The following is a 22,347-nucleotide window of genomic DNA, read 5'->3' as shown; positions in this document are numbered from 1 at the left end:
AGTGTAGCATGTAATGGAGTAGTATGTAAATGAGTAGTATGTGTAATGATAGTATGTGTAAATGAGTAGTGTAGTATGTGTAGTCGATAGCATGTGTACAGATATAGCAGGAGTAGTATGTGTAATAAGAGGTAAAGAGGAGTAGTATGTGTAGCAAGATATAGTAGCAGAGTAGTGATGTATAATGTGATGTGTATAGAGAGATGTAACAGATGTAGAAGTAGAGGAGGAGGAGTAGCATGTGTAGGAGTATAGATGAGGAGCAGGCTGTAGTTGGTGATAGTATGTAGCAGGGGCAGTATGTGTGAATGTAGGTAGCAGGAGAGGATTATGTGTAGCAGGAGCAGTAGTATGTGTAGTAGTATGTGTAGCAGGAGTAGTAGTATGTGTAGAAGAAGGTGTAGCAGGAGTAGTAGTATGTGTAAAGTAGTATGTGTAGCAGGAGTAGTATGTGTAGCAGTGAGTGTACAAGAAGAGAGTAGTAGTATGTGTAAATGAGTAGTATGTGTAGTAGGTGTAGTTATATAGTATAGAGGAGAGTATGTGTAGCAGAGTAGTATGTGTAGTTATGTGTAGCATGAGTAGTATGTGTAGCGTATGTGTAGCAGGAGTAGTAGGAGGAGTATGTGTAGCAGAGTAGTAGGAGTAGTATGTAGCAGGAGTAGGAGTAGTATGTAGCAGAGTAGAGTAGCATGTGTAGCAGGAGTAGGAGTAGTATGTGTAGTAGTAGGGAGGAGGAGTAGTATGTGTAGTAGTAGTAGGAGGAGGAGTAAAAGTGTAGGAGTAGGAGGAGGAGAATATGTGTAGGAGTAGGGAGTAGTATGTGTAGTAGATAGTATGTGTAGTGAGTAGTATGTGTAGTAGAGTAGGTATGTGTAGTAGAGTAGTATGTGTAAAGTAGTGTAGTATGAGTAAAGATGTGTAGTGTAGTACAGAGCAGTATGAGAATATGAGTAGTATGAGTAGTATGAGTAGCAAGATAGTATGAGTAGTAGGAGTAGTAGTATGTGTAGTAGAGTAGCAGAAGAGGAGTAGTGTAGTATGTGTAGTAGGAGTATAGTAGGAGTAGTGTAGTATGTGTGTAGTAGAGTAGTATGTAGTAGAGTATAATGTGTAGTAGAGTAGTATGAGAAGTAGAGTAGGTAGCATGTGTAGTGTAGTAGGAGTATACATGTGTAGTAGGAGTAGTGTAGTATGTGTAGTATGTAGTAGAGAGAAAGTAGTATAGTAGAGCAGTGTAGTATGTGTAGTAGGAGTAGTGTATATGCAGTAGGAGCATATGTGTAGTAGATAGTAGAGAGTAGTAGGAGAAGCATGTGTAGTAGTAGGAGTAGTATGTGTAGTAGCAGAGATAGTATGTGTAGTATAGGAGTAGTATGTGTAGTAGCAGATAGTATAAGATAAAGATGTGCAGTAGCAGATAGCAGTGGGAAGATAGTGGCAGTAGCAAGAGCAGTGTGGTAGCAGAAAAGAGAAAATAGCAAGAGCAGTACAGCAGTGTAGCAGCAGGAGAAGTAGTAGCAGGAGCAGTGTGTGCAGCAGTGAGGAGAGTGTAGCAGGAGCAGTAGCAGTGAGCAGTATGCAGTAAGAGTAGTGCATGTGTAGTAGGAGGCATGTAGGAGTAGTGTGGTAGAGTAGTACAGTGCAGTGTGAGAGAGCAGCATGTGAAATGATATGTAGTATGTGGAATGAGAAGTATGTGTGAAATGTGACAGAAGCAGAGTAGCATAAAAGAGCATGATGCAGTATATGATAGTATGTGTGTAGCCGTATGTGTAGCAGGAGTAGTATGTGTAGCGCATGTGCAGCAGGAGTAGATGGTGAAGTATGTGTAGCAAGACAGGAGGAGAGTAGCATGTGTAGGAGTGAGGAGGAGAAAGACAGAGTGGTAGGAGTAGTATGTAGTGTGGTAGAGTAGTATGTAGTGTATATATAGTATGTGTGTGTGGCAGAGTAGTATGTGTAGCAGTAGAGTAGCATGTGTAGTATGTGTAGTAGTACAGTAGTAGTAGAGTAGTAATACATGTGTAGTAGTATGTGTAGGGCAGTAGTACATGTGTGTAGTAGCATGTGTAGCAGCATGTGTAGTAGTACAGTAGCAGTAGTGAGGGAGTAGTAGCATGTAGCATGCAGTAGCATGTATAGTAGCAGAGCAGTAGCAGGAGTAGTGTAGGAGCAGTAGTATGTGCAGTGTATGTGCAGTACATGCAGCAGCATGCAGCAGGAGCAGTAGTAAGACCTAGTAGTAGTAGTGTAGCACTGGTAGTAGTATGTGTAGGCACCGGTAGTAGTATGTGTAGTACTGGTAGTAGTATGCAGTAGTACTGGCAGTAGTATTGTAGTATGTGTAGTAGTAGTAGGAGTATGTGTAGTAGTAGTAGTAGCAGTAGTAGGAGCATGTGTATATAGCAGTAGTAGTAGAGCATGTAGCAGTAGTAGTAGTAGTAGTAGAGCATGTGTAGTATAGTAGTAGTAGCAGTAGCAGGAGTATGTGTAGTAGCAAAGGTAGTAGTATAGTAGAGTATGTGTGTATAATTAGTAGAGTATGTAGTAGGTGTAATAGTAGAGTGTGTGTGGGTCTAGTAGTAGTAGGAGGTGTAGAGTCTAGTAGTACAGAAGTAGTAGTAGTAGGAGTATGTGTAGTAGCAGTAGGAGTATGTGTGTGCAGTAGTAGTAGGAGTATGTGTAGTAGTAGTAGTAGAGTATGTGTAGCAATTAGTAGGAGCATGTGTGTAGTAGGTATAATAGCAGGAGCATGGTGTAGTAGGTGTAATAGTAGATATGTGTAGTAGGGTCTGCAGTAGTAGGAGGTGTAGTAGGTCTAGTAGTAGTAGTGGTAGTAGTAGTAGTATAGGTCTAGGGTAGCATGTGTAGAAGGAGGAGTAGTAATGTGTAGAAGTATATGAATATAGGAGTAGGTCTAGTAGTAGTATGGTATGAGTAGTAAAGGTGTATGAGTAGTAGCATGTGGAGCAGGTCTAGTAGTAGCATGAGCAGGTTCTAGTAGTATGTGCAGTAGTAGTGGAGTAGTATGTGCAGTAGTAGTAGGAGTAGTAGGTGTAGTAGTAGGTTTTACACAGAATTTTGGTGTTATATTTTGAGTAAAATAAAAATTGTATTTAACATCTAGGACCTACCCAAGTTCAAGGAGCTCATCTTTGAGGACTTCTCTAGAGTTCATACTAGTAGAGAACATCTTTGAGAAGTGGTCCTGCAGTCAGTCAGCAAGGACATCATGATGGGTGAGTGTTTGCACAATATAGCACAGGCTCCATACCTTACTGCTTAAAAATAGCTGTATGTATAATAATGTGTTTTCTGCCTTTGCGTTATGTAGCTGTGAAGGAAGCTGCGGTCCAGCGAAAGGCACAACCTGTACAGAGACAGCATGGTCCTGACCAACAGCGACCCCAACCTGCATCTTCTGGGAGAGGACACCATTGACTGGGCTGGCCAGTTTGGAGGAGGAAAAGGAGAGAGGCAAAGTGGAGAAGTGACCAACAGGAAACGCAAACAGATTGTCTCCATGATCCACTTGGATGGGATGCCTCTGCCGTCACGAGTCCTGCCAGGAAGTACCAGGAGTGGGCGGCATCCCAGAGAGGAGAATGAAGGGCAGACAGAACAAGATCTTCAAACAGAAAAGCCTGTGAACCCGATCCAGCACGTACCCATCAAGGAAGAACCAGGTTCTCCTGACAGTATCAATGAGATCGAGACCTCATAAACCCTGTGCTGGAAGTTGTCGAACAAGATGGCTCACAGTTGACCAATGGGATGTTGCCTTTGGGAAGAAGGTGATGAGGTAAAGCACATCACAATGGTAACGGAGAGATCGTGCCAAAGGAGTCACCAAAAAGAATGACCTAGATTCGGATACTGCCCAGATTGAACAGTCTTCAGAAGAGGAGCAGTGCGTATCGGCCATTGAAAGCGCCATTCAACAGATCGAGATCGCCATCCAGGAAGACCCCAGCGAGAACCTGAGCGAAGGCGCCATCGACTCGGATGGAGAATTCGTTCAAACATCTCCCAACTCCAGCCCTCTTCATCCACGATGACAGTGGCTTTCCAGTCCCCAGCCAATGAGAATGTAAGAAGAAGTGGAGCCTCAGCCAATCACAGATGAAGTGGTGGACACAGAGCAAGTGATGTTAACTCTGGTGGAGGAAGTGAAGAGTAGCATCGATTTAGACGCAAAGGCTCCTTGTGATGCTTCGAAAAGAAATTGGAAGTCCAAAAGAAAGTTGAAAGTGAGAGATAAAACATTTTACAAACTGAAAGTGTTTGCTGACACTCTTTTTCTTTTGCTTTTCATTCAGCAACACTTCATGGTTGATTTATTTCAGCCAATTTGTTGTTAATTTAATTTTATTTGAATTTGGTTTTATTTTTGTTTTTCCCGTTCTTTTTATTTTATGTAACTCATGACTCCCACGCTAATTACAATGTGGCAGAGGTTTCATAAACTGTCATTATCTTGTTAGACTGCGGTTTGGTTGAAGGTGGTGTAAACCGGCATGCTTTTACCTCTTGACATCAGTTGAGGAGGTTAGTATTATAACTAAATCAAATCTATGGACTTCACCTGAATGTATTTATATGTACAGTGAGGTGGACTGGCGCGTTACAATTGATCTTTAAAGTACAGTGATATTTCATAAGGGCCAACTGAAACATTCATCTTTTTGCCTTCGTTACTTGTGGAATATATTTAAACACTAATTGCACATGTATTCTTGCAGCTTCATTAAGCACTTAAACAATACTACAGAAACGTAAATTAAAGCTTGCTTTTTAATGCTTGTAGCCTTTGTGGTTTTAAAGTGAGCTATTTCTATAAAATGCATCTCTGTGTAAAAATGTGTCCTGTGACCCAGATTCACATCCTCCACCTATTTACGTGCATTAAGATGGAAACCTCATTACAGATTGAGCTTCACGGCCAAGGTTTAAAGTAAGGTGTATAAAAATCCTCAGAATCAGTTTGTATTTTAGTTTAGTAGCTTTGTGGATAATTTGAGGAATTCGAGACCCCATACAGGACTGGAGGGCAAAGGTTTTCTCTGGCATGCAGCTGTGGGATTTTTTTTTTTTTTTTTTTTTTTTTTTTTTACTAAACTGTTAATTCATTACTGGATATATTTATGTTTTACCGTTTTCTGCTCGTGTATCTAACATTTTAGCTCCACACATATTTCACTGGTTATTTATTTTTTAAAGTGTTGTGATTATTTTCTGCATCTTCTGTTCCTTTTTGCAAGGCAGCGATGGATAAATAAATGACTATTATTTTGAAATGTTTATGCTGTGCAAATTCATTTAAGACCATACCCTGGCATTAAATCGTTTACTTAGGAGAAATTACTAATGCACATTAAATTGATATAGTGACGTCTAAGAATGTGGTTACAAAAACTAAATATTTCAAACATTTCAACAAAAACACCTAAACGTTTGAACAGTAGTGTAATTTTAAGATGCTATAATTATAGTCCCTTTATGGTTTACATGCATATCCATATGAATATGTGACATCACTTGCAAACAGCTAATCACGAGCCTCGGTTAAGAGATTGAAGAATATGATGAATTTAATGCATTTACAATGAAAAAGTACTTATTAAAGAGGACAAGTAGAAAAAATTATCAATGCAGTTCACCTTAAAGGTGCCATAAAACTGCATTTAATTTGGTATAGTTAAATAACCATACATTGAGGCTCACGGTCATGTGATTTTAAACACCAGTGCTTCCTGTTTAAATCTCCTGAATAAACCTTTTCAACGGCTGTTCGTTCCGTTTAGGAAGTGACGCCTTTGGTCCTCGGACGTTTCCGGTTAGTGCTCGAGCGCGTTCGAAACTAAATGGCGGGAGGCGGTTGATGGACAATTTAATTGTTGTTTAATCCCGCTGTTTATAATGGAAAATTAAAATGAGACCCTGCTGCGCGGTCGGGTGCTCCCCTCCGGCCTGGAACTAACATTCATTTATATAAAGTCTGAAATTAAAGACGTAAGATTTCGGCGAAAGCGAAGAAGAGCAAGTCTTGGATCAGCGCACATCTCAGTCAGGTGAGAAATGTCGTCTTGATTATGTGTATTTCTTTCCGTTAGCGTTTTGATTGTCATTTAGTGAAAATGGCAAGCTTTTATTAGCGTTTCGTTGCCAAGAGTTGTGTGTGCTGTAATTGAATGAGTTCGCGTTAGTTGTCTAGCTAGTAACGGAACCCATAACAGAATGAATGCTGTATAGTGTAACAGTCGACTGCAGCAGTTAACGATAAACATCATTTTCCTCACATCGCTTCTCTAATCCTAACTCCGACGTGTAGTGATGTATTAAACAATAATAGTGTTATTTATAAATATTGTGTTTTCTGCTTTTGTCTTTAGGAAAGCTATCGTCTGTAATGCAAGACACTTAAGCCAGTGCTTCAGGGAGTTAGGGAGGACATCTGATCGTCCTGCGTAGCCAAACCACATATGAACATCCAGATGTGTTTGAGAACTTCAGGATGAGATACTTAAAGCTGCTTATGGCCAGGGCAGGTACTGACCGCTGCTATTGATAGTGAACACATTAATACATTTACACATAAAAGGTTTTTGGGTTTTGTTGCCCTTACTGAAGTAGATATCAAAGAACAATTTAAAATACTGAATCGATCCACCTTTAAGCAGGGGTGGTTCTAGGATTTCATCTTTAGAGCGTAGCCTGAGTTTATTTGAATGCTCATCAAGACAGCCATTGTGACAGCAATATATATTGTGTATTTGCTTGGAAAAAAAAGCGTGAAAGTGGACCCGATCTGATCACTAAAATAAATTTCAACCATTTTAAAGGCCAAAGTAATTTAGAAAAAAACATTATTGGTGTGCATCTTAATACAAAACAAAGGTCAGTCAGCACAAACTTACATTTTAGTCTAGGACTAGGTTTAAGCCTTGTCTGTGAAAGCAGGAATGAGGTCTCTGAGAAATCCCTCGACCCGAAATCCATAGCTGGTGGTCAGAATATATGAGCTCTTGGCTAAAATGTAAACCGTAAAAGTCATGTGATGCAACTTGGTATTTTCATCCACAGACAAGGGTGTAGACTTGTAATCAAAACCTTTAATACATTCTGCAATAAACCAAATTTCATTTAAAAACTATTAAGCAATGAAGAAAAAAAAAAGACTGCCTGGAGGAACCTTACTAAAAGTGCATTTAATTCACTGTGGTGAGGATTGTGGTATCTAATATCTGATCTCAGTGAGTCAATCAGTTTCAATGCGTCTGTATTGCTGGTGAACATTAACTAAGGCCACATGATTTGCATTTCTCTTTTTACCTAATGGTTCGAACCATTGTTTGTTCTGCTATTCCGCAGTTATTTCCAGTCGACGCAAAAACGCCTGATCTTGACTCATATAGGAAGTTAACTATGAGGTTTAAAACTAGTCTGAGTTTCCCAAAATAACAGAAAACCACCGGCTACAGTAAAGCAAATCTCAGAGAAGAGAATTGAAATATTCATCTGTGTAACAGAAAATTAGCTTATTAAAAATCACATCAGTAGCTGTAGAAAGCATAAAATGAGGCACACCTCCGTTTAGTAGAGTGCTGATCGTACAGCCTCAAGGCTAAAATCAATGCATTCAACGCCTGAAAGACATTGCGTTTCAAACCAGGTTCAAAACCTAACCTCTACACTTCTGAAAGTTGGTTTTAACCAATGTTACAATTGGTTATCGCCGGATTTCATTTAAATAAGATTCTATGCAAGATCTTTAAAATACAACCTCGCATTTTGCTCTTGATCTAGAATCTGTGATAAACCGCCACGTTTTCGTTCTCCTGTGTCTTCTCAAATGTGATTGAGCAGAGGAAAAGCCAGGAAGTATCCCAAGACGGATCCTAGGACGACCCCCAGGAAGATCCAAACATTGTAGGACATGGCGTTGGCATGAGCATGTAGCCTAAGCGTCACCTGCAGGATGTGTATGGCGGTCAGGAGGCAGTGTAGAAGCCAGCTGAAAGACAGGAAGAGACATTAAACTATAATACAAGAGGTATAAATAATCATCAGCTCGTTGGTTACCGTTCCACCTGACCGATTTTGAAGTCACACCAGTTCTTGGAAAACACTTCCCGATTGTCTCGCGAGGCTCACCTTTTCTAGCAGTGGGCGGCGTCAGCAGTGGTGGCTGTATTCTCGGTGGGAGCTAATGAGATCTCGGAGGGCTGTTGGTCAGAGAAGAACTTCCTTCTTGATGCTTCATGACGGAGGAAGCAAAACAAGACGCTTCAGGTGAGAAAGACACGGGGCGGATGATTGCTTAACGGAGGCTTGATTCCGTTTTCCAATAGTGATCTTCAGACTTTCAGAAACTCGTAGATCACCGTGAGCAGTAGAAGCGACAAAGACCGACAACACCATGCCTGTAGAAAGAGAAATCAAGACATGTAGGCGTCTCACACATACAACCCATAACCTAATTGAAGCGTAATAACTGTTTTTTAATCTTTTTGAATTCTGTTTTTCTTTTTATTTATTATACAATTTGTAAATATGTGCGCATTTATATACACAAATATATTATGTAAAAAACGTTTATTTTGGATGTGATTAGTTGCAGTCATGAAAAAAAAAAAAAACAGTAAAAGCGTATAATGTTACAAAATATTTGAAATATACTGTCCTTTTGTACTTTATTCAAAGAAAAAAAAAAAAAGTTGTTTCCACAAAAATATTCATAAAAAAAAGTTTCTTGAGTAGCTAATCAGCACATTAGACTGGTTTCTAAAAGGAACTTGACACTGAAAACTGAAGCAATGCTGCTGAAAACTCTGAACTACTGAAAGCTTTGACGTCACATGATTAATTCACTGTTGAATATATTAAAAAAAAAAAAAAAGTTTAAATGTAATATTTTACAATATTGCTATTTAACACAGAGTGAGCATAAGAGACTTCAGGAACCAATCTTGCCCAATATGCATATAATATCATTGTCTCTTTTGACTCCTTTCAATGAACTGAATGTAACAGAACAAACCAGAAAAGTGTTGTTTATGTGATTCCCACAGTTTGACTGAATACACACATTCATGCCTAAACTACAACATAATATACTCTGTAAAAGGCATGGCATTTCTACAACAAAGAGCCTGATGTCAAAAAAGATGTCAATTTTCTGGTATATTTCAAGCTCATCAATGTCTGTTCAAGATAACGGTGATGCTTTCATGTGAAGCGCAAGGTGTTGCATGCTTTGCACATTTTCTACCTCAGATCATTAACCACTAAACCACAGCACCAGCCAAAGTGCTATTCAGTGTTTAAACCATCAAAAGAGCAAGAGTGTAGTATGGTGATTTGATTTAAGATTTAGAAGTGCTTTTAAACTGCAAATGTTTTATTGTTATTTTAAGATAATATTACGGTTTTAATATTTTGAATGAAATTCTGCTTGTTTTTATAATCTTATTTAGTTTTTAATGTCTCTTTCTCTCTATACACATACACCTTTTTATCATTATTATTGTTTTGGTTTTCTTTGCTTGTTTTTTGTTCTATAATCAAACTATGAAATGTTAATTTATTTCAATTAACCTTTTAGTTTTTTTTGGGTTGAATATAATATAGAAATTCAATTGAAAGCAGTATGTGTGCGTGTATAATATAATAAAAATATAAATATATAAAATAATAATAACACTGATTCGATCTAACACTAATTGATGAGATCACTGTAGTCTGTGCAAGGACTATCACTGTAATGTGAAGTAAAGTGTACAAGAAAGCAAGTTAAACAACTAAATGATAAAAGCAAGCACAAGATGGTTTGGTATAAACTGTCATGAATATTATATGATCATGTTTGGTCTTGTTTGTAAATCTCACGCACCTGCAGGTCCACGCACATCCCAGAAGTCAAACAACAGCGTGGCGTTGCTGGATCCTATAAAGTGCATCTGCAAAAGACAAAACACGAGAACTTAATAAGCAGGTTTGTAATTAGTGACATGTTCCCACCGAGGGTTGACTGTCAACCCATCCAGTGGGAAATGTCTATAAACAGAAGGTAATGATGCTTCCATTACCTTGTCAAAACAGTAATGCAATCCTGCCAGTCCATGAAGTTCAATGTTTAAAGTCTGATTAAGTGCTATTATACACAGCAGTAATTCAATGCCATCAATCTTTCTTTTTTTTTTGCTTGACTTGCTTAAATTACCTAGCAACTGTCAGAAGTCGCAATATCGTAAATCCAGTAGTCTTGGCTTTTCTCAGTACGTGTGCAGGTGTTATGTAAAATGTCATAAAAGTGTAGTAAAGAAAGCCCTGCTATTTTCTCGTGACAGTCACATTACAGGAAACAGCACCTTGAGGTTAACTTGTACTAAAAAGTGTGCTTCCGAATCAGGAAGTGCAGATAGTAGAATATGGGACAAGGAGGTCCCTGTTATGCCCCTGATCAACAACATTCCATAACTTGCTATAATCGGGAGCAAATCTACTGTTCCGTCTTCAGATGTAAAATTTAGGAATTCCATCCAATCCACTTCAAGCACCGGAGAACTCCAGTGTCCTGCACCGCATGTCCTCTGTGCTGGAGATATTTTTGCATTAGCCAGGCAGAGACAAGTGGCTTTTGATACATTTGTGCCTTTATCAAGCGCTATCTCAGAGCAGCTGTGTAAGCTCTCACATGAATACCACTGTTATTTGCAGCATGAATAGCTGCTGACTGGTCAACTTCGGTGCAAAAATAGGTTAAAAATCGTTTTGACAATTTTGCGAAACCTGCTGCTTTTTGTGCGCAACAATGATAGAATGACGGCATAAGTCATCTTCACTTTTATTAAAAGCAATACAGATGCACTGTTAGTAAATGCTGAATAAGGCTGTCAGCTCCCAATACTGAGGTTAAACGAAATTTCCATGTTTTCCATCTTTTTAAGCAGCTATTAATATAACGCCCTTGGTGTATTAAATGAAATAATGCATGCACACGTAGTAAGAAACAGCAACCATTTTAACCTTTTAACCCCCTAACACGGTCTTGGATTACAGATCCATTATTTACATGTAAATGATAGCATAGAAATACAAGAACGATTAAATTAAAAATGGCTATTACTTAATCAAACCCATAAGTTATTTTGAAGCGTAGTGTTGAACTGACTAAAATGTACAGGTGTGAAATCAATGAAACTATATAAATATCTGTACACAAGAGTCCAACTTACATTCATGGTGAAGTCGCGCGTGGTCTTCTAACGAGGAGTTCAAAGAAATTTAATACAGATGACAGGACCCTTGCCTCAAAACCGAAACTTTCATTACCCCTGCACCTCAACGGCCAAATTAGCCACATTTTTCTGCGCCCGTACAGCCGGACAGCTGAGGACCGCTCAGCCCAAACAAAAAGAGTGCCGTTACATCGCGAGGCTTTATTTATATGCGCCGAAAAGGACTGTGGGAGTTGAAGTCCTCTGATGTCCTATGCGGAAATAACCAAAACTCCATTAGAACTACATACCACTCCAAATTGCTTTAGAAATGCAGTTGAACGCGTATAAAGACATATTAAACACGTAGTTTACAAATACAACGGGTTTGTACATTAGAAAAAACACTCTTAGGAAAACACTACATTAGAAAAAACAGTTTTAATAATCCGATAAAATCTTTATTACCACTTGACAGACATAAATGGAGTATTTAAATACAATTTAAGTGTAATACAACAAAATTGATTTAATCAAGCAATAAATAAACACAGCTTTAATAAACGATGTGCCCGACTCTAGTTGATTATGTCATCAGCTTGCGCCCGGATGAGGCTGGTCAGTCGGCTAAATCAAACTGCGAAATGAGGGGCTAAATCTAGATAGGATGGGGATTATCAGGAGCTGGACACAGGCAGTTCGACAGGATATATGTCTAGAAATTTCAAGACTGACCAACGAGATCAAAAGTAACGTTAGTGCTGGGAAATACATTCGTGGGCAAGTTTGCTAGTTAGCAGTCGTTAGCTCGCCAAGTAGAGGCAGTATTGTAAGTAAAAAACTGTCAGGAGCTTTTATCCAAAGTACATATTTACTTGTTTTCAGTTTTTCTGGAGATTATTAAAGTAAACTATTAACGTAGGAAGTCAAACCAACTAATGTCAACGAAATACATAGGCCAAGTTGACCAAGAAGTGGTTAAGTATTGGCAGGCCTGTTATTGCTGTACATAAAGGGTTACATTATATAGTATTAAAGGGGCTAAAAAGAAAAAGACCTCTACAAATGGGGGGAAACTGGATCAGAAAAGAATCATATGGTTGTGGTGGCTTTGTCATGGCTCTGGCAGCTGTGATCTTCTCTTGTCTTTTGATTGGAGTTACTGGTCAAGATGGACATGCAATGACTGCAGAGGAAAAGTCCAAAATCAGGTGAGTTTAACTTTTTTTTTTTTTTTTTTTTTTTTAGACACTTTCATGTTCTTGTCTGATGTGATGTGGCATGACTTTTTTGATGATTAATGGTGTGATTATGTTAACTGATGTTGTCAAACAAGACATTTACTATTTTCATGGGTACATTTAAGTATATATGTATATGAAGTTTATATTTGGAGACTTTGATTCCAGCCCATTAGACAAACACTTCTGATGCCTTCTACTCAAAGAGATACCTAGAGGATGATGACACACTGTAATGCTTTATGTAATAGTAAACATTATCCATGTACTTTAATTCTATGTCATTTTGGTTTTGTCTGACATTATGTTAGTACATCAATTATGTGTACTTGGACTGTAAATCCATACATGACCTCATTGCTTCAGTCAGCGGTTGATTCTTAGGAGAGGGTTGCTTCAGAACGAATTGTTGACCAAAACAATTACTTAATTTAATGATTGAGTTTGCTGTCATGCTAATTTCTGTTTTAAATCGTCAAGGTGTGGTCCATTTTAACTAAGAGGTAATGCCTTTATACAGCATCAGGATGTGGACCTACAGTAGCAGACATCTTTGGTTGACCGTATATACATATGTCTGCATTTATATGTGTACATTATATCATCAGTGTTAAAAACAGTTGCAGGCTTTATTTATATGCACGAAAAGGATTCTGGGAGTGTAATATTTTAGCGGAAACTAATTTTTTTTTTTTTTTTTTAGAATTATTTAATGAAAATTTAAATTTAAAGAATTGCAAAAAAGAGAAAGATGTGTTTTGTACAAAATATAATGTCAAACTGTGTACAAAAACCGTATATGCACATTTCGGCATCCAAAACGATTATTATCGCAGTTGAATTGTATCTACATGGACATTTCCATTGTTTGTTTGTTTTCTAGTGCGATTTGAAAGAGTAACCTCTGCACTCTTGTTTATTTTTTTAGGGACCAAATTCTAGAGATGTTTGATCATGCCTATAACAGTTACATGGTGAGTAAATACCCATCATTTAAATGACTGACTTTAGCAGAAGGATTGCATCTGTTATTAAGACTATTTGATCCGCATTTTTTCTCCTTATTTTCTCTTTTAGGACTATGCCTACCCAGCAGATGAGTTAATGCCCCTCAGCTGCAGAGGAAGGGTGAGAGGGCTGGAACCCAATCGAGGGGACATTGATGACTCTCTGGGAAAGTTAGTCAAGCTCATAAACATTTTGTACTATAAAGTGATCCATTCAGCTTCAGCAGCACATGACCCTTGTAGTGACATATTACTTCAGACTATGGAAATTTGATGGGACAGTTTTCACTATTTAGTTTCAAAGATTGATATAAACATTGATGGGACATCTGAAATTTCTTCAGTTTTTGTGTTGATTCTTTGAGATATTAATGGAAACCTCTCTTTCTCTCTTTATAGGTTCTCTTTAACATTAATAGACACTTTAGATACTCTTGTGGTGAGTTAAATCTTTTCTCGTTTGATGAAAATAATGCTGATTTGATTTATTTAACCAGACAAGTAAACTTATTCAAATTAACTTTTTTTTGGTCTCTTTTGAGCAGTTGTTAAACAAACTGGATGAATTTGAGGAGGCTGTGAAGAAGACGGTGCAAGACGTCCGATTTGATAATGACATTGTCGTCTCTGTCTTTGAGACTAACATACGTGTGCTGGGGTACGAATCATAATGATTTTTTTCGTTTTGGATGTTTATCTGTGTTTATATGTTTATCTAACACAAATACAGCAGATTTTTAAGCTAATCTTTTAGATAATTACAGGCCTTCTGTAGACTTCCTCCATGAAATGCATTATTGATGGAACTTCTCCCTTTTGTTTCAGTGGCTTGTTGGGTGCACATGTGATGGCAGATGTACTAAAGCAGCGTGGAGAGAGGATGCAGTGGTACAGAGATGAACTGCTACACATGGCCAAGGAACTGGGCTACCGCCTCCTGCCTGCCTTTAACACCACCAGTGGCCTTCCTTATCCTCGGGTAACTCCACCACTAAATACGTAGCATTCGAACTTTCCTTATATTTGCAACAGAGTGACATAAAGATGTAATTCACTGCCGGCAAAATGGGCTTTTAATAAAACTCGAATAACTTGACATCGATGCTACATAACTAGAGGAAAAGGGTCGTTCCAACTTGCCAAAAAAAGTTCAGCACACATTATGCACTTTTCATTTTGGCACTGATTGTTTATCTAGCATGATTTGCACTTTTTACAAAAGCCGTAGAGCTGCCAAAAGTCAGCTGGCAGAATTTTGCTGACAAATAAATATTTGTGTGCAGGAAAGTGTACGAATGGTTTATTTACATATACTACTGCCATTGTAACAATAAAAATCGGGATGCATCTCTTGAATGTCGCAATCAAAATGACTTACGTTCATTTGAGTATAACATTTTTATGTTAATTGAAATTTTTAATTTTGGGGACAAATCCCGTAACACTACTCACTCTGCCTTTTTTATTTGATAAAATATATCCGTTGATGTGATTTACACGCAAAAGCTGCATGACAGTGATTCCAGAGTGTTTTAAATCTTGACCCCTAATTTTTTTTTTTTCATATTTAAAGCATCTTCATTTTCCTCTTCAGGTAAATTTGCTCTATGGGGTCGTCAACCCCCTTTCTCGGACGGGGACAGAGTCGGACACCTGCACTGCTTGCGCGGGCACCATGATTCTGGAGTTTGCAGCTCTCAGCCGACTCTCCGGGAACCCGATATTTGAGGTAAACATCCAGCATGTTTTCTTGCTAATAACAGATCAGGACTCGAGTAAAACAAAGTGTGCTAAGAAGTTGTTCAACCTAGGAACATGCTAGGAAAGCTATGGATGTCCTCTGGGAGAAAAGGCAAAGAGGAAGTGACCTTGTCGGCACTGTGATCAACATCCACAATGGAGACTGGGTTCGCAGAGGTGCGGCTTCACATTGACGGTTCTGCTATTTCATTTGCACCGTGAAAATATCCCACTTGACCACGTCTAATCCCAGTTTGACTCTTATAGAGGCGGTATTCACATGAGCACCTTCTCCGTTTCTCATGACAGATAGTGGTGTTGGCGCTGGAATCGACTCTTATTATGAATACTTGATGAAAGCTTATATTCTTCTTGGGGACAAGGTGTACCTTAACAGATTCAACACAGTAAGGGCTCTTTGTTCTCCAGGAATAATCAAGCCTCTATTAGTCAAACTGAGCTTGTTTTACATCTGTTATCTGCGCGTGTGACTTTGTCTTTGTCTGTTGTGGCAGCACTATAGTGCCATTATGAAGTACATCAGCCAGCCTCCTCTGCTGCTCAACGTGCACATGCACAACCCCACCGTAAACGTGCGAAGCTGGATGGATTCCTTGCTTGCCTTCTTCCCCGGGCTGCAGGTTCGCTTCTTTATCCTTTGCATTCCAAGTTGACTTCCGAGAGTTATTTTTTAGCATTATCAGGGTGGATCAGCACTTCATAGGGGCGGTTTAAGCTGGAGCGAGGGTCAAAATGATAGTTTATTGAATGAGAACGGACTTTATTGGCTACTATGTTTTTGAGAATTACAACATTGTTGAAACCGAATGCAAGAACGGTAGCCACCTTTTTGGTTTTCTGTGATGTATTCAAATATACAGGCGCTAAAAAAAACAATCTTGTCAATTGACAAATAGCCGTTTTTACCTCAATGGAAGGCCAGGTGTTTGGCTAGAAAAATTAGTTTTTCCTTCTTTTAGTTAAGACAACAAGAGGAAAACGTGTAATGAAATAATGATAAGTCACTACCAGTGTTGTTACTGTTAACTAAAACATATTTACACTTTTCTGAAAATAAAATCAATTTAAGTGGAAGTACTGAAATTACAAAAATTAAAGTAACACAAATTACTAAAACATAAACTAAAATTTATACTGATAATATACTTTTTCTAATATAATACATTTTATGCTATTATTAATCATTTATTCAATCATTTCATTCAAAATTTTAATAAATGCAACAATAGTATTTAAATAATATTCAAATAAAACATTCGTGACATATTAATAGATGGTTCCAATTTTCTAAGGGATTGAACGGCATATTCTGAAAATGACACAGTAGTCTAATATTCAATGCAAAATAAATCTGTATTCAAATATTTTGAATAAAACACATTTTTATGCTCTTTAATAAATATTTAATTTCTCAGTATAATGCCACTGGATGGCATGTTAAATTTAGATTAATTTTTCAAATGTAAAGAAATGTGACCATAAAACCACAAAATAACCCACAATATCTCAAAATAAGTTGCACAGGGATATTTGTAGCAGTAGCCAACAATTATTAAATATTTTTATTGCCAAAAATCATCAGGATATTAAGTATAGATCTTGGTGCACGATTTTATTCAAATATTGCCCTATATCATAACGAACCATACATCATTATTTATTTAGCTTTCAAAAAATATATAAATCTAAATTTAAAAAAAAAAAAAAATGGTTTTGTGGTCCATGGTCACAAATGAATGAATTTTCCAAAATATCTTTCAGGTTCTGAGAGGAGACTTGAAACCTGCCATAGAGACGCACGAGATGCTGTACCAAGTGACTAAACAGCACAATTTCCTCCCTGAGGTAATTAATGGGCTACATTTGCGCAAATAACTTTAAACCCAAACAACATCCTCAGACTTTAAAGATCAGAGCCTAGTATTACTTCTTTTAATAATAATCCTCCAATTGTATTTGCCTGCAATGTATGTTGTTTAACAGGCCTTTACCACTGAGTTCAGAGTTCACTGGGGCCAGCACCCATTGAGACCGGAGTTTGCTGAAAGCACTTATTTCCTTTACAAAGTAGGTATACCACCTGATACAGCTGAATATAAATGCTTACTAATAACAACAGCTCTGGGACTTCCTTACTTCCAGTGTGAACGGATCTTGAGGTCACAGCTGACTTGCGCTGTTTTGTCAGACTAGTTAGTTTGTCTGTTTTCATTGTTTTCTGCCTCATTTCTAGGCCACAGGTGATCCTTACTATTTGAAAGTAGGCCAGTCTATAGTGGAGAAGCTGAACACTCACGCTCGAGTCCCTTGTGGCTTCGCTGCCGTGCAGGATGTAAGGACAGAACGCATGAGGACAGGTGAGACTCCAATTAGTAGTTCTTCCATATTGTTTGGATCATTGTGTGTCTAGATTATATTTAAAGGCTGTAGTAGTCATTTATTTTTATGTCATTTCTTTCAAGAATGGATTCCTTCTTCCTGGCTGAGATGTTTAAGTACCTCTACCTGCTTTTCTCAGAGAAGAGCCAGTTGCCTATAAACATTGATGATTATATTTTCACTACTGAGGCTCATTTGCTCCCAGTATCTCTGTCTACAACCCAACCCCCCTGCCACACCAACAACACAGTAAGAGATCACCTTATTCTCAAAGCGAGACTCTGGTTTTAAACATTTTAAATTCCCACAATGTGATCATTTCTGCTACTTTTGGCTTCATTTTTCTGTCTACAGTAGCAGCATCTCAGTAGCAACATTGTTTTGTATCTTTCAGGAACCTCAAGCTCATGAAGACGATTTATTTTCATACTCGTGCCCCAGTGCTCAAACCCTGTTCCCTAACAACCCCACCTTTGCCAAGACGATCAGGGACAGCTATAAATACCTCACTGGTGTGGGAAGAGCCCAGCAGGCCTTACCTGTCAGGTGGGTCACAAGTTACAGGTTTATAAACGGAGCAGAATCTAAATGGGAAAAAACGGCTCCTATTTTTTTTTTGTTCAACACAGAGGGATAGAACTGCCTCTTCATGATACGGGCTTGGAGCCGGTGGAGTTTCTGAAAAGCATGGGCATCTCTCTGACGCCCCTTACTGAGCTGGTCTCCGCCAGCCAAGGCTCAGCATTTCAGGTGAATTATTCCTTTTATTTTAGTTATTTTAGTATATACTGTTCTTGTAGTACTTCATCTAAAAAATTTTTTTATTTTAGTTCAATGGACCAGCCAATTGTTGTATTACTTTTAATATTTTGAACTTTTATTTGTATATTGTTTATTTTCATTTTATTTTATTTTTTTATATCTATTTATTTTTAGCAATTTTGATGTGTGCTTTTTTTTTTTTTAAGCTTTAAATTATTTTGATAATTTTATTACTTAAACATATTAGTTCAGTTCAGTGGACCAAATAGTTAAGTATTATTTCTATATTAATGTAATATTTATTAATAGTTTTTTTTTTTTTTTCATTTTAAGATTCAACTAACTTTGTTTAGGTTTTTTAAATGTTTGTTTTTATAATTTCATATATACATCTATATGATAGTTTAATAATGTTAAATAAAAATAATAATAGTTTTATATTATAGTAATAAAAAAAAAACTGTAGGACCAACCATAGAATTTCAGTGATCATCTCTTCTTTCATATGTCAGTTCATTCATTTATCTCTCTTTTCCATAGGACTCTCAGAAGGGTGTGTACAAGTTAAAGCTGGTTGCTGAGGTGAGCCAAACACCTGAGCATGAGGAAGTGGTGCCACTAATAGTGCAGCTCATTTCCCCCCCATTTTTGGGTCGAACGGTTCTTACAGCTGGTCCAGCAAAGTTTGGATTGGATCTTACCAAACAAGAGCATGGGGTGAGGAACCGTATAGAAATGTCTCTACTACGCTGCATGTATGCCATATACTTTACACAACCGGTTATTCTTTCTCCTGTCTCTCTCTATAAGGTCAAAGGCAGCATTGTGAAGAGTGTTCCCTATACAGCATGTGGCCCAATTGAAAATGCAGTAGAGCTGCAGGGACGCATAGCGCTGGCATTGAGAGGTGACTGCATGTTTGCTGCCAAAGCTCGGCGCCTGCAGGAAGCAGGAGTCACCGGAATCATCTTCATTGGTGAGATCTAGTGCAGCGTTACTTGTAGACCGTGCACCCGATTTCTCTTCATCGTCTTTGAATCCGGTCCCTGCGGTTTCGAATCTTCTCACAGATCACAGAGAGGGCAGCAGCAGCGCTGAGACTCCTCTCTTCCAGATGGTTGGAGATGGAGAGCCTACAGATGACATCACAGTTCCCCTGGTGTTCCTCTTCAGCAAAGAGGGAGCTACACTCACTGCCGCTCTGCAAGAACATCACAATGTGGACATTCTTCTTCTGCCCAAAGAGAAACAGCTAGGGAAAGGTATTTGACTAGACCAAAACTACTGAATATAGATTAGTGCTGTACTCTTAGTTTGTTGACTTGAGCAAATAGTCAAATTGGTCACCATATAAACTTTTTCCAGTGACATATTTGGTAGTTTTTTTATTTTATGTGTGAGAGAGAGAGAGAATAGGACTCAACATCATGTATAATAAATACACACACACACACTACAATTTAGATACTATCCATGTTTGATGTGTATATATTCTCTCATCTTTTTTTTTTGAGTCTCCTTATTTTTTTTTTCTCCTTTTAGAAAAACCGAGAAGTTAAATATTAAGTTCCGTTTAGCTAAGGAAGGAGAGCTTGCCGAGGTGAGACTGAAAGCACTACCATCCAGCTGGTGCTGGAGCAAAGCGAGACTGTCACAGAGACGAACAATGAGGCCGCAACGTTGATGAGGAAGAACCAAGAGACCTGCAGCTCACCGCAGAGAGACCCTGAGAGCAGCCCCTGACGGCTGGATCGGTCACGACCACGACCACGCGCTCCTTCACCGAACACAGGGCCGTTGCTCCCTGTCACCGACCTCAGAAAATGCAGGCCGCGCTATTAAAAAGTGTTTAGGCTAAGCCTGGACCGTACCATCTGAGCTCCTCACAGGGGATCACAAGTCCTCCCATATTAAGATGGTTTTCTCTTGCATAGTTGGAACTACATTGATCTGCACAGAGTGAGATGGTACGATGCACGAAGCTCCCGTCTCTGATATCGTGGTAGTTGCAATAGATTCTTCTCAATTGTCTGCAATTGAAAAGCATCGGTTTTGGGTATTAAAGAGATGATTCTCTCACCCCACTTTATGTGGATCAGATTTTATTTGAATGTTTTTTTCTTTCACTGCGGATCACTGGTTCTTAGTCCTGTGCTTTTTTTTTTTTTTTTATGCATTCTTAAAAGTGTAAGTGGCTTGAAGTCTTCAGGACATCCTTAACACAGGGCTCCTATGACCAAACCCCCCAAAAGAACAGTGTTTAAACGAGGAGAATGGACCAGTAAAACATAGTTTAACATGTTTTAGATACAGAAACATCAGGGAAATCAATGATCTGACTTGAACGTGTGTGTGCGTGCGCGTGCGGAAGGCATGTACGGTGGCCTTTATCATTTTGTCACAGACTGTGCATGTCATCTTGTGCCAATACTAAATATTTGTGTGTGTGTGTGTATGTGTGTGCATATTTGCAGCCAATGCATTCATCTCCCTGGTGAGGGGACGTTTTTGAAAGAGAGTTGCCCTTTCCTCTACCAAAAACCTGCATCTGTCATGAAGGCCCAGGACACAGGCAGATTATATAGTGATAAATACGTTTTTGTGCAATGACGAAACCATTTCTGCAGTCAGGGTGGTGATGATGTATATTTAGATTTGTCTAATTTTGCCATTCTGACCACCTCCTCAGTTACTCGCGCAGCTTTACCACCACACTAGAGGTGCCGCATACACTAGATTCATCGCTTTCGACGTCTCACCTGAGAATATTTCAAATGTATAAACGTTATTAGACTACCATTCGCATTTTGGGTGTCACAGCCATTATGTAGCTCAGTTTATTACAATCTGTTGCTTTGCAGAATGCAGAGAAGCGGTTATATCAGCCCCAGACCTATCCATTTCAAGTCTTAATTATTTATAATTACTTGATAATTTTGTCACTGATGGCTGTTTTCAAAAGGATGTCAACCTGTGTACCTCTTGTTTCAAAAGGGCTTATGACTGATTCACTTCAACGTATGGGCATATTATAGATTAGATGGGACTGTATTTATTTCTCAAGATATTTTCTATACGTTAATTTGAGACGAAGATGCTTGTCACTGGGGTCAGCTGAAGCATTTCTTGAGGGCCAAAGTGATGTAACATTCTGTTGCTGTGACAGAACAAGGTTTTTATAGCGTCTTTTTAATAGCCGTTTTGTATTGACTGATGAAATGTTAGTAATTGCTATTAAAATCAGATTTATGACCCTGAATTGTCTTATTTTCGCTGTGGTAGATGGATATTAAAACATATGTTCAAGAATGTCATACGTGATTACAAAATAAATAAGGTGAACAGGAATTAAATCAATTGTTTTATCTTGTCAGGGTTTTCTATTTTGAATAGATTTTTTTTTCTTGTGTTATATAGAACTCATTTGTACACAATGCCTCATTTTGAACATATTGTCTTTGTAAGTCAGTCTACATATTTTACTCAAATACATCAACAGCATCATCAATACATTTAGTTTAAAGAGAAAGTCGTAACTTCAGGAAGGCTAATTTTCTTAAAATTGAGTTGATGAGATATCAGTATCTATCATATACGCTATGTTGATAACTCTCATCGAAAGCATAGCTACTTGCAAACAACTACTCTCGATTCTTGAATATTTTTGCATTTTTAGAGGAATGATTTGCCAAGGAGCTAGTATCAGAGCTACATTTTTCTTCTTCCTCCTCGTAGCAGAATGTTGCAGTTTAAACTTTGTTGTAGTTGTTGTTTTTAGCTGACAAAATTAATTGTTTAAAGATGGTTTTAACGCCGTTAGTCAAATGGTTGAACTTTAAAAGTATTCGCTACAATGTCCTGTCAGATTTATGTCGTTGATGCTTAAATCTGTTTTAAAAGTCCTATTTAAAATGCAGTTGACGTTACTGCGCCCCCTTCTGGACCTTCTTTTCTGAGCCTGGATCAAGCCAGAGG

At 38.2% G+C, this 22,347-nt stretch overlaps 2 protein-coding genes across 2 annotated transcripts; one reads left to right on the top strand and one right to left on the bottom strand.

Annotated features, from left to right (window-relative positions):
• Window positions 1-8,162: 8,162 nt before the first annotated feature.
• slc31a2 (solute carrier family 31 member 2) lies at window positions 8,163-11,423 on the bottom strand. The gene is given in 7 exon segments (XM_043222176.1): window positions 8,163-8,230; window positions 8,233-8,310; window positions 8,313-8,363; window positions 8,366-8,402; window positions 8,404-8,426; window positions 9,896-9,962; window positions 11,241-11,423. Coding segments are annotated over 7 exon segments (330 nt in total). The 5' UTR covers window positions 11,247-11,423.
• Window positions 11,424-12,149: 726 nt separating this feature from the next.
• On the top strand, window positions 12,150-20,636 carry si:ch211-282j22.3 (ER degradation-enhancing alpha-mannosidase-like protein 3). The gene is given in 22 exon segments (XM_043222142.1): window positions 12,150-12,433; window positions 13,392-13,437; window positions 13,541-13,641; window positions 13,870-13,909; window positions 14,016-14,128; window positions 14,296-14,449; window positions 15,065-15,199; window positions 15,282-15,387; window positions 15,520-15,617; window positions 15,726-15,851; window positions 16,993-17,076; window positions 17,215-17,298; window positions 17,465-17,570; window positions 17,573-17,588; window positions 17,694-17,859; window positions 18,005-18,156; window positions 18,240-18,360; window positions 18,913-19,089; window positions 19,183-19,348; window positions 19,443-19,634; window positions 19,887-19,967; window positions 19,970-20,636. Coding segments are annotated over 22 exon segments (2,556 nt in total). The 5' UTR covers window positions 12,150-12,287; the 3' UTR covers window positions 20,116-20,636.
• The last annotated feature ends 1,711 nt before the right edge of the window (window positions 20,637-22,347 follow it).

The sequence above is a fragment of the Puntigrus tetrazona genome, chromosome 21 (assembly GCF_018831695.1).
Source record: "Puntigrus tetrazona isolate hp1 chromosome 21, ASM1883169v1, whole genome shotgun sequence".
NCBI lineage: Eukaryota > Metazoa > Chordata > Actinopteri > Cypriniformes > Cyprinidae > Puntigrus > Puntigrus tetrazona.
Note: the sequence above shows the minus strand (reverse complement) of the source record. Positions and strands in the feature narration are given on the sequence as shown.